We start from the raw sequence: 14,624 nt of genomic DNA, 5'->3' as shown, positions 1-14,624 counted from the left end.
TCTTATTTTTTCAAAATACGACTTTATTTAACTGCTCCTTTATCCCTTCCCCAATAGAGTCACTATTTCCATATATATATTTTCATTTCTTCAAAGCTCTCTATTAAGTCCGTTATGCTGCTATAAATTGCTATATCCACTAATGTGGATATAGATAGCTATATCCACTAATTTGGATATAGATAGCTATATCCACTAATGTGGTAATGCTTTAGATACATTCATCTACTCTACTAAATATGTTCGCTTTATTTTCCCGCCTTCTTCCTTCCGATATGCATTACTTGAAAACTCCAGATATCGTTACTTTTCTCATTATACTTTTGGTTTCTGTTTCAGCTCGGTTTTAGGCGTGTAAGAAAAAATCTTTCATGATTTTTTCACCTGCTTTTTTCCTTGCACTACAAGCATTTGGTATTAGTCTCCTTTTTTACTAAAGGGTTTGACTTTACAACCCCAGCTAGCCCAGTCCATTTAATAACTTTTTCTATACTTTTTACCTTTCTATTTCTACCTTTTTTTCTAGTTCATAAAACTATTAGTGCAATATGAGGGTGATACGAATGTTCCAACTATCCTCATTCTATCGCTATTTTCATCTTTATTTAACTGCTCCTTTATCCCTTCCCTATCCTCTATTTGATACCTCACCCAATACCATTTGCTTGTTCTAAATAATTTTAATTCTCCTAATTTCTACAAAATTCCAACACTGATATATTTTTCCAAATTTACATAAAATTCTACATATAATTCAAAAACCTTTTTCCCACTCTAAAAACACTTAATTATATTTTATTTTAGCTTTATCCTTATTTTTACCTTTAAATTGTTTTTTTTATACCACTGACACTGCATTGGGACTACCTTGTCCCAGTGCAGTGTCAGTGAGAATGTGCTAATTTTATTCTTTGCTTTTTGGCTTCTTTTCACCTCTCTTCCACTGTTATAGAAACAGTTCCTGATACATGATCAGGTGTAGTCCCCTAATTTATTTCAGCTGACATCAGATTTTGCATTTTTGTTATCCTGTTTTTTGACCTTTAACTAATAGTGCCCACCAATATTTGATGACAGCTTTACCACCTTTTATTTTTTATTTTATTTGTTTAATCATTTTACTTTACGGTTCCCTCACCTCTAATTGGCTTTGCAATTCAGCCATAATCATCTTAATTCATCATAACTTTTAGGATATTAACATTCTTTTCGCCTTTTACAAAACTACAATACTTCTTTTTTTTCCTACTATCCTTACCCTTCTAGTCCTTGGCACTTTGTGTACTTTTCATCTCTATCTGTGCAAACTTTATCAGACTTATCTATTCTGACATACTTATATATACTTTTGTATCCTTTACTGCTGCTTTGAGCATTTTGGTGCATCTGTCATACCTTGCTTATTTTTATTTTTATCCATCAACTGAAACTTTAGTTTTATATTACATTTAATATATATATATATATATATATATATATAAAAGAATATTTTTCTTTATCATGTGCACACTTTTTGCTTTCCACAAGACAGGACCAACCGCTATTGCATCATACTACAACAAAGTGATTGACAGGTCTGTCTCAAAGACGCTTTTACGAACTCTTAAATTTTTACAGTCTTTAAATTTTTCTATATATAAAAGAATATTTATAGTGCTTTAATTTTTAGAATTCTACGTGTCTCAAGGCAACGATTCAATTTTTTCAAGTTTCTTCAGCTATTAGCAATGTTGTTAATAATGGCAGTAATAGAAAAGAGAAAGATCATATCAGAAAGGCTGCGAAGAAAAGAAAAGGTTGAGTATAAAGCAGCACTTAAAAATCCTGACATTGAAGAAAACAAAGCGATTATTGAAAAATATTAAAATAATAAGTTAAGGTTAAAATAATAAGTTAGGCTTCACAATTAAGAAAAACAAAAGACTACTTTTATATCACAAGACTACGTGTAGTGGAAATAAGGAAGAAATGTTTGGTTTGTGAACATGTCACAGGTGACAGAGCTGGATCTAAGCATATATTCCACAGATTGATATGTAATCAAACGAAGGGGAATAGAACTTCATTTTTCAATGAACACAGTTTCCTATGAAATTGGCTTTTAGTATGACAATAAACAAAAGTCAAGGTCAAACATTATCTAAGGTTGGTGTTGACTTAACATCACCATGTTTTTCACATGGACAATTGAAAGCAGCTAAAATTCTCTTTGTATTAGTGGAAAACAAATCAAAAATACTGAAGAATGGGCGCCTCTGTAGCCAGGTGGGAAGGAGCTACAGTGCGTAGCACACGCTTCTTGGTTAGACCGGGGTTCGAGCCCGTCACCACCAAATACGGAGGATGCGGAAAGGTCAGGGAATGACCACCGCATATTCCCGGAGCAATATGGCCTTAGTTGCTAATGCTCCTAAAAACCAAACAACAAACAACTGAAGAATGGGGTGTGGGGGATTCCCCCATTAAACAAAATTAAAATATGAAAACGTATAATTCAGGTTTGTGTGACACAAGGCAGAAGGGAGTGAAGTGACTTTCTGACTTGCGTGTGCGTGCGTGCGTGCGTGCATGTGTGTGTGCACGCGTGCGTGCGCGCGCGCGTGTGTGTGTGTGTGCGTGTGTGTGTGTGTGAATTAATATATATATAGTATGGTTAAAATGAGTAGAAGTGACAAATATGGAGGTATAGGTAAATTATAATTATGTTTTAAAAGTTAAAAATTTTATATGGCAATTGCACCTATGTGCACTAAGCAGCAGCAATGGATACAAAAATATATAAATTTAAATTAGAAGTAATAAAGCAAGAGACAAAGTGCAAACAGATGGAATTGTAAAGAACACAAGGTGCTAAAACTAGTAGGAAATAGAAAAATTGAGGTGGAAGATAGGAAAAGAATGTGAAGAACCTAAAAGATGTATTGAATTATCCAAAATTAAAGGCTAAATTAATATGCCAATTAACAGGAAAGATATAAAGAAGAAAAAATATAATAATTAATAAATTACAAAGAAATAGCAAGCATCAAGTAGAAGGCAGGAAAATAATTTGATGTTAAAAAACCTAATAATAAGGGAAAGAAATATAAGGTTAAAATATTTGAAATATTTGGTGCAAGCTATAAAAGATTGATATATAATGCAGGTATTTCATCGGGGGACTACACCTGATTATGTATCAATAAACTGCATTTCTATGCATATGTATAATTATGGAAGAAAAATCTTAAAAGGAAACTTAAAAAGAGTGCAAAAAAAAATTTTTCCTAACTGAAAAAGAAGGGTGAAAGCAATAAATCCATAAAAATAAATCGGGTAGCCCCTAATTCTTTTAGAGGCACTACTTATTTTTATGGAAGATTTATTGATTACTTATTTACAAGATTATCACTTATTTATTACTTATTTACTTATGTACAAATAGCTTATAAATTTATTACTTATACACTCTACTTATTTTTTTGGAAGATTTATTGCTTTTAAATTGGTTAAATAGTTTTAAACCATTTTAACCAATTTTTAAAAATTAGTTAAATAGTTACTGCTTTGACTGGACCAGATCTCAAATAGAGTTGCACAGGGTTCAGTACTGTGTCCTTGGTTGTTTCTCATATTTGTTAATGATTGAGGAAGGCATAATAGGTTTGATATCAATGCTTGCTAATAATACAGAGATTGGGAGAGTGGTAAAGGCTTTTTTTCTCATCTGTATATCAAAATTTTTATGTTCTGCTCATAAAAGTCTTTTGGTTGTTTTTGTTACCATTGTTTGATGACTTCTCCACTTCATCATCCATTCAGAATTGATGTCTTGCAAGATCAGTTTTTAGTCTTCTAAAAACATAACAACCATGGATGTTTAGCAGACCCAAAGCTGATATTCATTTCCCTAGCCATATCATTAACTGTTTTATACTGATCCACCCTGATGATGTTATCTGCCAAGACAAAATTATTTTCTGGGATCATGTTCTGGGCAAAGGATCCTTCAGAGTTGTTATTTCTTTGCGTTAATGATTTAACCATTTGTATAATCATGATTGTGACATACAATTATTGATGTACTCCTTTCTGTACACTGATGAATTTCTGCTGAAGAGATAACATCTCTGCTGAATGCTTTATTATCTCTTCTGCTACATATCATTCCTTGGACTTTCAGAATAGCCAACATCGAAATTTAATTTTGCGAATTGAAATCTCATTTTCATTTGACTAGCCAGAGTAGTGATAGCTTTAAGCTCAACCTGGTTCTGATTTAATTGGTTTCAGGTAGAGAAGTTAGGATTTTTTTTTTCACTGAGAAATTCAGATCCCTATCCCTCCACAGAACAGAGTCAAACTAATTTTTAAATGATGATATTTACAGATATAATATGCAAGATACTGTATGGGCTGATTGCCTTCAGTATCATTACTTTTAGCATATAGTTTTTACTAATATCATTAATTGAAATTTCACCTGTAAGGAACTAGTACAGCCAGGCCTTGCATAATGCGAGTTCGATTAATGCGTTTTTCAGTTACCGCTATTTGAAAAAATTGCACCACTTTCACTTTATGTGATGCAAATTTACAGTTAAAATTTCTAATTTTTAAATGAGCCAGATGAAAATGTTACCCACAAAGGAGATGACGGTAAAAGAATTAGACGAAATCTTTTGTATTGCAGAGAACTTAAAACAAAAGGTTTGAGGTTCTCTGTGATATCTATTTCGCCAGGGCCTAGAGAAGATTGTTGTTAGTTATTGGAAATTGATTGACGAAAAAAAGAGAGCCAACACTGTTCAAACGACTCTGTTCAAATATTTCTGTAACAAATAGTTTCTTCATTGTGTATTTTATGCAATAAATATTTAATTCTATAATTATTATCATTATCATTTACATGGTATACAGTTAAAAGTTATTTAAAAGGTATTTTTAAAATTCTTTATGGACATTCCCGAAGGTCACGGACCAATTATAATTTTTCCTATTGATTATTATATTCAATTAACACGTTTCCGTTTTGCTCTCGCGGGATGAATTAATCGAGTTAATTGAGGCCAGCCTGTATAACTGCTAAACAGTATAATTTAATTTTCTTACTATGTATGCATAAGAATTTCATGGTGACTGTACTGATTGTTTTTATTTTTTTGTTAGCTGGTGAGGCATTGTTTTGCAGTCTTCTTAGTAGAACTGCACTTCATAGGTATCACTTTAAAAGACCAATCAAAGAAGTTAAATTTAGTCCTAATGGCAAGTAAGTAATATACATAATAATAGACTTTTTTTTTGATATTTTATGGATGCAGTGATATTAAATGTATTTTGAGTATGATGTTTTAAAACTCTGCAAGAAAAATTGCATTCTAGATATTTATATTACATAAAGTCACAGCCAAATTTGACTGCTTAATTGCAGAGCAAACTTTAATTTCAGTGTGAAAAAAAACAATGCTCAACCGTGGTTCTGTCAATAGTTTTGCCACATCTGTTTGGCTGCTCTCGCAGATTACACTGACTGAGGCTGAATCGATTACATTGCAGTCTGTTTTCAAAATGAATGCAGTTGGAATGCAAGTTCACACCTCACTAGATTAGCATCTTATCCCCATTGTTTCCCATACATCCATGGAATTCATTCTGTTGCTGTTGTATAGTGTGTATGCTGACCATGTTTTTTTTTTTAAGTTAAAGTTTGTTTCATGGAAGTTTGACACTGATATAAATACTACAGTATTGCAGAAAATCTTAATGAACTGCATATTCAGAAATACAGCACAGTATAGTAGAAATAACTTGTATTTAATTTTTGGGGATTAATGCATTTTTGTTTTTAATATTTGCCTTTTTTTGCAATAATGAAATTCAAGTTTTGCGTAATCTAATGTTTTTTCCCCCCTCCTATGTGGTTTTCTTTTTTATTTTTCTAAAAGTCTTATTGTTATTATTTTTTTTTTTGAAAATGTATCCAAACGCCATAATTTTGCATACTGCAGGAGAAGGGTAAAAAAAAAGGGGGGGGGGGGAGATTTGAATGTAACCTTTGAGGAATGTGAAAAAGCTAATGGAGTACTATTGATTTTTTTAATCACATCTTTCAAAAGTTACATTTCCCCCCCCCCCCAAAAAATGCTATCAGCATTCCTTCCTTCCTTAGCTATATTTACAATAAACTCATTTAAAATGTAATTGTGACATTTACAATTTAATGGATGGATCCAGTAACTGTGACACCTTTTTCTTTTTTTTTTTTTTCTTTAATAAGAAAAGGAGAGATTTCTGTCTCTATTATCAAATTAGGAATATTGCTGAAGGCAATATAACTGCACTGGTTCCACCATTGATGTAATGAAATGACACAAGCAGCTGAAACATTGATTGAATCACGGCCCTATGTAAACCGAACATATAATACATTTGATAAGTATATACACTTGCACACATTTTATATTTTGCTCCATTGATTTTGAAGGAATATTTTGGAAAGCACTGTACATACTCAATTATTCAGTGTATAGTTAATTTTTTATCAATTTCTTTCGCAAAAATAATATTTTGGCAAAGATACCATAAATAAAGAACAGTAATATTTTAGGTAGTTTGGATTGTATCATATCTCCCTTAGAAAATCCCTCCCCCTTTTAGGGAGGCAAATAACCTGTTCACCGCTACAGCCACTTACTGTCTCCCACAGCATTTTCTTTTTGTGTATGTCTGGGTGGGTTAGTCATCTCATCCAGTACTAGATTTAAACATGCTATTCTTGGTTATAATAATGAAAGGACATAAATCACTGTTGTTTTTTCCCCCTGGAATAACAGGTATTTTGCTGTTACAAAAGAGAATGGTGTTTTTCTGTTTCGAGCACCTGGACCATATACTAAAGAGTATAATCCTTTTTCAATGGAAAGAGTTTTCCATTCATCTCATGGTGATACTACATGCCTTAACTGGACTACTGATTCAAGGTAATGAAATGTATTATTTTTTAACTTAAAGAAATATAAGAAATATTAAAAAGATTTTACTTTTTTTTAAGTAGCATTATTTAATTTTTTTTAATAGTTATATACAATAAATTTGTTAAACTTCAATAAACTTGTTAGTTTGCTCTATCATAATAAGATTTTCATTTAGGAACTTCACTGATGGGATGTTTTTTTTTTTATTATTTAATTTTTTTTTTTATGAAAACCCCAAATATGAGATGTATTAGAACCTATAGTACTTAGTACCGTGCTTGGGTTGGGGGTTGAGAAGACGAAAGAAGATATTTGTTGACATTAGACAAACTTCTGTAGACTGTAATTTTCAGGAAATACGTGTGAAGGAAGGTTGTTCCAGAAAACGGCAGTTGAATGAATAAACGAGGAAGATGAAAAGTTGGTTCTGTGAGTTTGACGTTGGACAGTAAATGAATGTTGGCTGGTGGCAGCACGTGTTCAGACTATTTTGAAAGAGAGAGCGGGAATTATAGAAGCCAATTCAGAAGAACAGTGTCCATGGAAGTATCTGTAGAAAAGGCATGCAGCAGAAACAGTATGTCTATGAGACAGAGAGTGGAAAGACTCTGTTAGACAGGAGTCATTAATTAACCTAACTGCCCTCTTCTGAATGGAATCTAGAAGCCTGAGAGAGGTTTTGGGGGCACCACCCCAGATGTAGGAACAATATTCCATGGTAGGACTGATTTGTAATTTGTAGAGTGAACAGCTGTTTGGAAGAAAAGTAACGCCGAGAGCAAAAGAGAAAACCAAGTTTTTTAAATGCAGAGGAAGCAATATTTATAATGTGCTTGTACCAAGAGAGATTAGAAGTCAGGGTAATTCCCAAAAGAGATATATCATTTTGCCTAGAAATCGGAGTGTCACCAAAGATAAGCATAGGAGCAGAAGAATCCTTTTTGCAAGATATAAGACAAGACTGAGTTTTAGAAGGATTGAAATCAACTAAGTTGTCTTTGTCCCACTGGAGAATTACCTGGAGATCTGCATTTAAGGAATTGGTAGCGGATATTCTAGAAGTTGAAGCTGATTGAGCAGGGCAAGGTTTTTCAAAATGGAAAGTGGAATGCAATGTGCTATCATCGGCAAAACTATGGATAGGATTTCCAGCCAATGGAAGAAGGTCATTAATATACAAGAGGAAAAGAGTTGGGGAAAGAACTGAACCTTGGGGTACACCAGCATTAGTGGAGAAGTTCGAAGCAGAGAGCCATCTACCATCACCCTCAGTGAGCGATCAGAGAGAAAACTGGATAACCAATTACTAAAAACAGTTGGCAAACCATAAGATGGAAGCTTCTTTAGAAGACCTTTATGCCAAACACGATCGAAAGCCTTTGAGATGTCAAGAGCAACTGCTTGTGTTTCACCAAATTTTTCCATTGAATTTGTCCATATATGGGTAACATAAGCCAGAATATCACCAGTGGATCGACACTGACAGAATCCATACTGGTGATCGTTAATCAGATGGAAGGTTTCTAGGTAGTTTAAGAGTTGGCGGTTAATTGATTTCTCCATTACTTTAGAAAGAGTAGATGTAATTGCAATGGGACGATAATTGGATGGGAGAGACTTGTCACCCTTTTTAGGAACTGGCCAGATATGAGCAAATTTCCAAGCAGAAGGGAAAAAACTAGGAAAAGGACCTTTAGAATAAGAAAGTGAAAAAAGGCAGCAAAGAACAGGAGTAAGTTCAGGAGCACAGGTTTTGAGAACAAGTGGAGAAATGCCATTAGGATTTGGAGCTTTCTTAGCATCAAGATTCATCAAAATCCTTCTGACATCCTTTTGGTGGAAGACCACAGGTGGAATTGAATGGAGCGTGTTGGGAATGGTGGGAGGTGTTTTACCAAGATCATTAATACATGAGTTGGAAGAAAAATGGGATTCTGATGCTGCTGAACGAGAAGCACGAACTGAGGCTTCATGTTGGTTTACACGAATATTAAGAGAAAATTAAGAAAATCGCATCGAATATTAAGGTTCGACGCGATTTTCTCTTAATATTCATGTAAACCAACATGAAGCCTCAGTTCGTGCTTCTCGTTCAGCAGCGTCAGAATTAGGCTTTCATGCCATTAACGAAAAACATACTTTTTTATTTAATGAGGCCAAAATACTTAATGTTCAACGTAATTATACGTGACTATTAATTGCAGAAACCGTAGAAATAAAATTACACGAGAATTCTGTTAATGTTCGGCGGCCATATTTGATCTCCGATGCGTGGACCTTTACGCGCATGTGCAAAGACAAATAATCACTATTTAAGTTTCAGGTTCAAGCCTATTCGGTAATTTTCATTCCTGTGATCACGACATACGGTCGAAAAGCATTGTCAGCTTCAGGAAAGAAAATTGTTTTGAATATTTTCATTAGATTCTTTTTAATTGCGTTAAATTGATTTTTAATTGTTTTAAATTGATTTGAATTGTGTTAAATTGGTTTTTAATTATTTAATTATTTATATTTTACTCCAGTGTAAGTTGTCGATTTTTTCGTTTTAATTTCTGGGGAGTATCATACGGAAGTATTCTACGTACTATATTGAGGTAAACTCCTCTTATTATTTTACAAATAAAAAATAATAAAAATAACAACAATATTTTAAGGACTGTTTCTGAGTTTAATCACAGTGAAGAAGATATGTTTCTTAATTTATATTGAAAAATGTGGGAAATATTTAATGAAGCTCTAAATGGGGTCTGATTTGATGCATACAGTATATCATCTAAAATTAAAATATTTCAAATATTTTTGAAATATTTTATCTGTGACTGCTACTGTGTGAGTGATCAACCCATAAGTTCCACTCAATATCTGGAAAGTTAATACTCTCAGTATAAGACATTCTGATTTATTGGTCCAGTGAGTTATGGCCATATCAACACAATATATAAAATAATGAACTTATATAGTTATTTTCTTACTATTTTTATTTAACCCTCAATCAGGTTTGCCAAGGAAATTACATAAGAAGGTGCACAATGTTGACTCCAAAATTACATAAGAAAGTGCACAATGTTTTATCCAAAATGAAATTACATAAGAAGGTGCACAATGTTTTATCCAAAATCACTGAATGGTGCACTTTGTACACCATTCAGTGATTTTGGACATGATTAGACCGGGGTTCGAGCCCATCACCACCAAATACGGAGGATGCGGAAAGGTCAGGGAATGACCACCGCATATCCCAGAGCAATATGGCCTTAGTTGCTAATGCTCCTAAAAAAAAAAACCAAAATAACAATCATATCTATGAGGTGTATGTGGGGGATGAGAACGTCCTCTTACAAATTTGTAAAATATTTCTTTAGTTATTGAATAAATCCCTATCACTGCAAAAAAATAAAATAATAATAAATAATAATTTCTTAAAAGGTATTTTGGGGAAGTCCCTGAATCAGATTCTGCATACACCTAATTGCACCAAAACATTTTCCACATGAATAGGCACTCTTAGTCTGCCATTCACTATATTTCTGAAATTAAAGCAGTTGTATACTTTGTAATATATTTTATATTAACCATTTTTCAAATGCTTCATAAATTAAAGAAGTAAATCTGAGTAGTGATCCAAAATGTATAAATTAAAATTATTTTTATTTTAGGGTGCTTGCTGTTGGTGGTGAAGATATGGCTGTCAAAATATATGGTGTTGACAGATTTGCCAATCTTTCTGTTTACACATTGACTGGACATAGTGACAGCATCGTAGCATGCTTTTTTGTAGAAGATTCATTGGATGTATCCTTTTATTTGAAAAAAAAATTCTCATATTTGTGAAGAAGATAATTATCTTTAATTGATTTAGGAAATAATCAAATTTCATGTTTGTCCCTTTTTTAAAGCAGGTACTTATAGTATAGCAAACAAATAATAATTCACGTTATTTTACATAACTTTAATATCATTCGTACAAAATTTATCCCTACCATTTTTGGACATTTTTTTCTGGCATACCAACATACAACAATAAAAAAAATTGTCAAAGAATTACAGAAAAATCTAGATAAAATATTCCTGCTTATAGTATTTTACACACTAAATGTCATTTTGCTAAATTTTAAAAATGTGTATAAGTTAAAGCTGCCAAAAGTTAACATGTTTAGATATTAGCCAGGATATGGAAAAAAAATAATTTTTACTTCTGTTAGTTGATATATTAATTTCTACCATGAGGTTCTTCATAGCATTAGGTAAATTGCTCTTTCTTTATTCAAACCAAGCCAGAATTAGAGATACAAGCCAGTTTAAAAGTTGGGTGGGTTCTAACTTTGTTTACAAATCTCTGAACCCATCCACACTTGCATTAAAATAAATTAATAACAAGGTTACAAACTATGTCATTAACAAAGCTTATGATTCTCATATGATAGTATCTTCAGTCAGATTATTTTAATTGATAAGGAAAGGTCCACATCATCTCTGTTTATATTTCAGAATGTATCTCTAATTTTTAGAATTCAGAATACTATATGATTTGTATGTTTTCAAAGTTTCTAACCTTGACACTGCATAAACATAAACCACAATGGCAAAGGAAATAATTACCACGGAACTAAAAAATATTCTCTGTATATTTGATAAAATATTTTATGTAGGAATATATAAACTCTACTAAAACAGAGTTCACATTACTCTCGAGAAATTTAAAGAGATCTCATGGTTGAATTTAATAGGGACACTTGCACGAAAAAGAACTCCAGTACCATATAAATCCCTTAGCTGTCAGTGATGCTGACTTACGGCGCCTCCGTAGCCAGGTGGGCAGGAGCTGCAGTGCGTAGCGCACGCTTCTTGATTAGACCGGGGTTCGAGCCTGTGCCCACCAAATAGAGGATGCGGATAGGTCAGGGAATGACCACTGCATATCCCCGGAGCAATATGGCCTTAGTTGCTAATGCTCCTAAAAACCAAACAACAACAACGATGCTGACTTACCTTTGATTTGGCCCATGCAGACAACCAGTATCTTTTAACACTGATATCTTGAGTGACAGTAACATCACGCTCCTACTTATCCATATATAAGGTGTAATCAGAAAATTTGGAGACTGAACTAATATCCGGGAAATGGTGAAGCTTACTGGCTATTCAGATGGCTGTCCTTCAAAGTAGTCTCCTTGATGCTACTCCACTGTATAACAACTGATTACAATGCTTCTGCAACTTCTGTAAACGTTCTTGATAGGCTTCTTTTGGAATTTTTAATAGTTCCTGCCATGTTCTTTTAATCTTAGAAAACAAAAAAAAAGAAAAAAAAGTGAAGTCATGGTTATCACATTAAATGGGATAACTATGACCTTCACATTTGATAGTGATTGCCTTGTTTTTTTGTGTGTTAGAAAATTTGAAGCCTTCCATTATCACTACTAAGTATGTTTTCTGGTCATAACAATACACTCACAATCTGTCACCAGTAATGATGGAAGAAACAAAGTGTGGGTCAGCAGCAGCAGCATGTTGACAAAGCTCCTGATGTGAGAACTCATCACTCTCTGTGATCATCAGTGAGGATATGAAGCACAAACTTGACTGAAAGATGTTGCATTCCCAAATATTGCATCAAAACTGATTGACATATTCAGTGAGAAATACCAGTTTCACTAGTAACTTTGTGGATATGGAAATTGGTGAAATAAGGAGCACTGCAACTTGCATGGAGTATAATATCTGCCTTTAATGGAGTGTAAAGTGCTCATTATTTCACCAATTTCCATAACTGCAAATAAAGTGATTCATGTGATTCATGAATTAATAAAGTGATTTATGAATTAATTAAAGTGATTCATTTTTAATGCATTTTCCAGTGAAGTGGCAGAAATGTTTTAATGAAAAAATGCATCACAACTTCTGATAACATGTTTATAGATTGATTAGCTTTGAAATAGTAATCTATGAACATGGTACTCGAACTCTAGATGCACATGGCTTGTTGGGGTGAGTTCTTGAAACATGTGGGTTTGCAGTGATGAATTTTCCAAATGTGTGTGCTGCGAGTAATGATTTTCTGATGGCAGCAGGCTCTATGGAGTAAGTTTCTTTGCAGAATTTTGAAGTTTTGTAAAAATTTGTATACAAATACTTTTAAGTATTAATTTGTTTTTATTTTTACATGACTTTCTAACGTTACAGTGAAATTATAGTCAAAAATTGAATCTGAATTTTAAAAGAAATTGTGACAATAATCGCAAAAAAAATAAAAAAGTTCATTGTTGCTTTTTTTTTTTTTTTGATGCAGCAGTACTCTCTACATTTATTTATATATCACCCGGCTAAGTTCATTAACTTCTAAATCTGAAAACTGAATTTATTCAGTTTTATCTTTTGTAAGCCCAAATCAGACAGCCTGACACTAACAATGTATTATTCCAGTTTTCAAAACTTTTCTGACCACTATCTATCATAAACTGTCTACAACTGCTTGGAAACACAGATAAGATATGTTTGCACCTACTTGAATATTTCTAGACAATTTGTACATAAATAGATATGTCATTTGTAACAATCCTCAAATCATACTGTAGGGAACCCACACAAAAAGCATGTATATACATTAGGGCTTGCATAAAACCGAGAAATTTCAAAACCGAGTTTAACCGAAGTTTACTCTTAAAACCGGTTTTAAAACCAATTTTCTCAGACTTAGGGAAAATAAATAAAAGCTTATAACACAGGTATTTATTTAATCTTGGGTAGATTGTACAAATCGTAATCAAATCTTTTAAACAAAATCTATCAACTCTTATAGTAAAAAAATTAAAATGCTCCAAAAAAGTAACCAGCTTGAGATTATACAAAATTACAAATTGTATTCAAATCTTTTGAATAAAAACTATCTTCTTGTATAGTAAACAAAAAATAAGAAGCCCTATAATAATAAATAAATAAAAATAATGTGAAAAAAAAAAACAGCTTGGGGAAATTACTATTTTTTGCTCAGCTTTTTTCTGAAAATGATCCTTTAAAAAACACATTATATATTAAGCATTTTTCCTGATAGACTTGACCTTATTTTTGTGTTAAAGAGACCAGTGATCGAAAACACTCTCTCAGATTGGACACTTGTTGGTTTAATGGTGAGCAGTGCTCTATAAACTTTCTCCAGCTTTTCACTTCTACTGCTAGTTGCCTCCGAAATTTTAAATTCTTTGCTGATTTCCAATTCACTCGAATATTTTGAAGGCTCTTCAGTTAATTTCTTTATTACACTATCATACTCTCACATGAGTGTATCTCCAACATCGGAACTAGACGAGTCTTTGTTTCTTCTAAAAGAACAGTTCGTTTATTTTCAGTTTCTTCATTCAACGCTAAGACTCCTTCGGAATGTTTTGCAAATAATCTCTGATAAATCTCTTCAGCATGCTTTTTCAAAACTTGCTTACTTGGAAAATCAAAAGTTCTTGAACCTGAATCTTCTTTCCTAAACTTTTTGGGGTTGTTTAGATAGCTCAGCAAAGACGCAGTTTGGCAATTTCGTCTTGCATTGTAACGCTGCAAAAGGCTTTGGTGAAACTTTAAAGCAATGGGTTTTCTGCTGTATCAAGCTTAGCAAGCAGAAATTCTATTGAAAACTCTGCTTTAAATAAGTCTGTATCTTCTGAGGTTATAGCCTTC

At 32.8% G+C, this 14,624-nt stretch overlaps 1 protein-coding gene across 1 annotated transcript in view; it reads left to right on the top strand.

The window, feature by feature from the left end:
- Window positions 1-14,624, top strand: part of LOC150079808 (periodic tryptophan protein 2 homolog) — an 84,229-nt gene that overhangs the window by 18,255 nt on the left and 51,350 nt on the right. The window contains exons 4-6 of the mRNA XM_090383239.1: window positions 5,149-5,248; window positions 6,813-6,959; window positions 10,613-10,748. Of these exons, the coding sequence (XP_090239365.1) occupies window positions 5,149-5,248; window positions 6,813-6,959; window positions 10,613-10,748 (383 nt within the window). The remainder of the gene's footprint in view (window positions 1-5,148; window positions 5,249-6,812; window positions 6,960-10,612; window positions 10,749-14,624) is intronic.

The sequence above is a fragment of the Mastigoproctus giganteus genome, chromosome 10 (assembly GCF_048544385.1).
Source record: "Mastigoproctus giganteus isolate SK-2022 chromosome 10, ASM4854438v1, whole genome shotgun sequence".
Taxonomy (NCBI): Eukaryota; Metazoa; Arthropoda; class Arachnida; order Uropygi; family Thelyphonidae; genus Mastigoproctus; species Mastigoproctus giganteus.
Note: the sequence above shows the minus strand (reverse complement) of the source record. Positions and strands in the feature narration are given on the sequence as shown.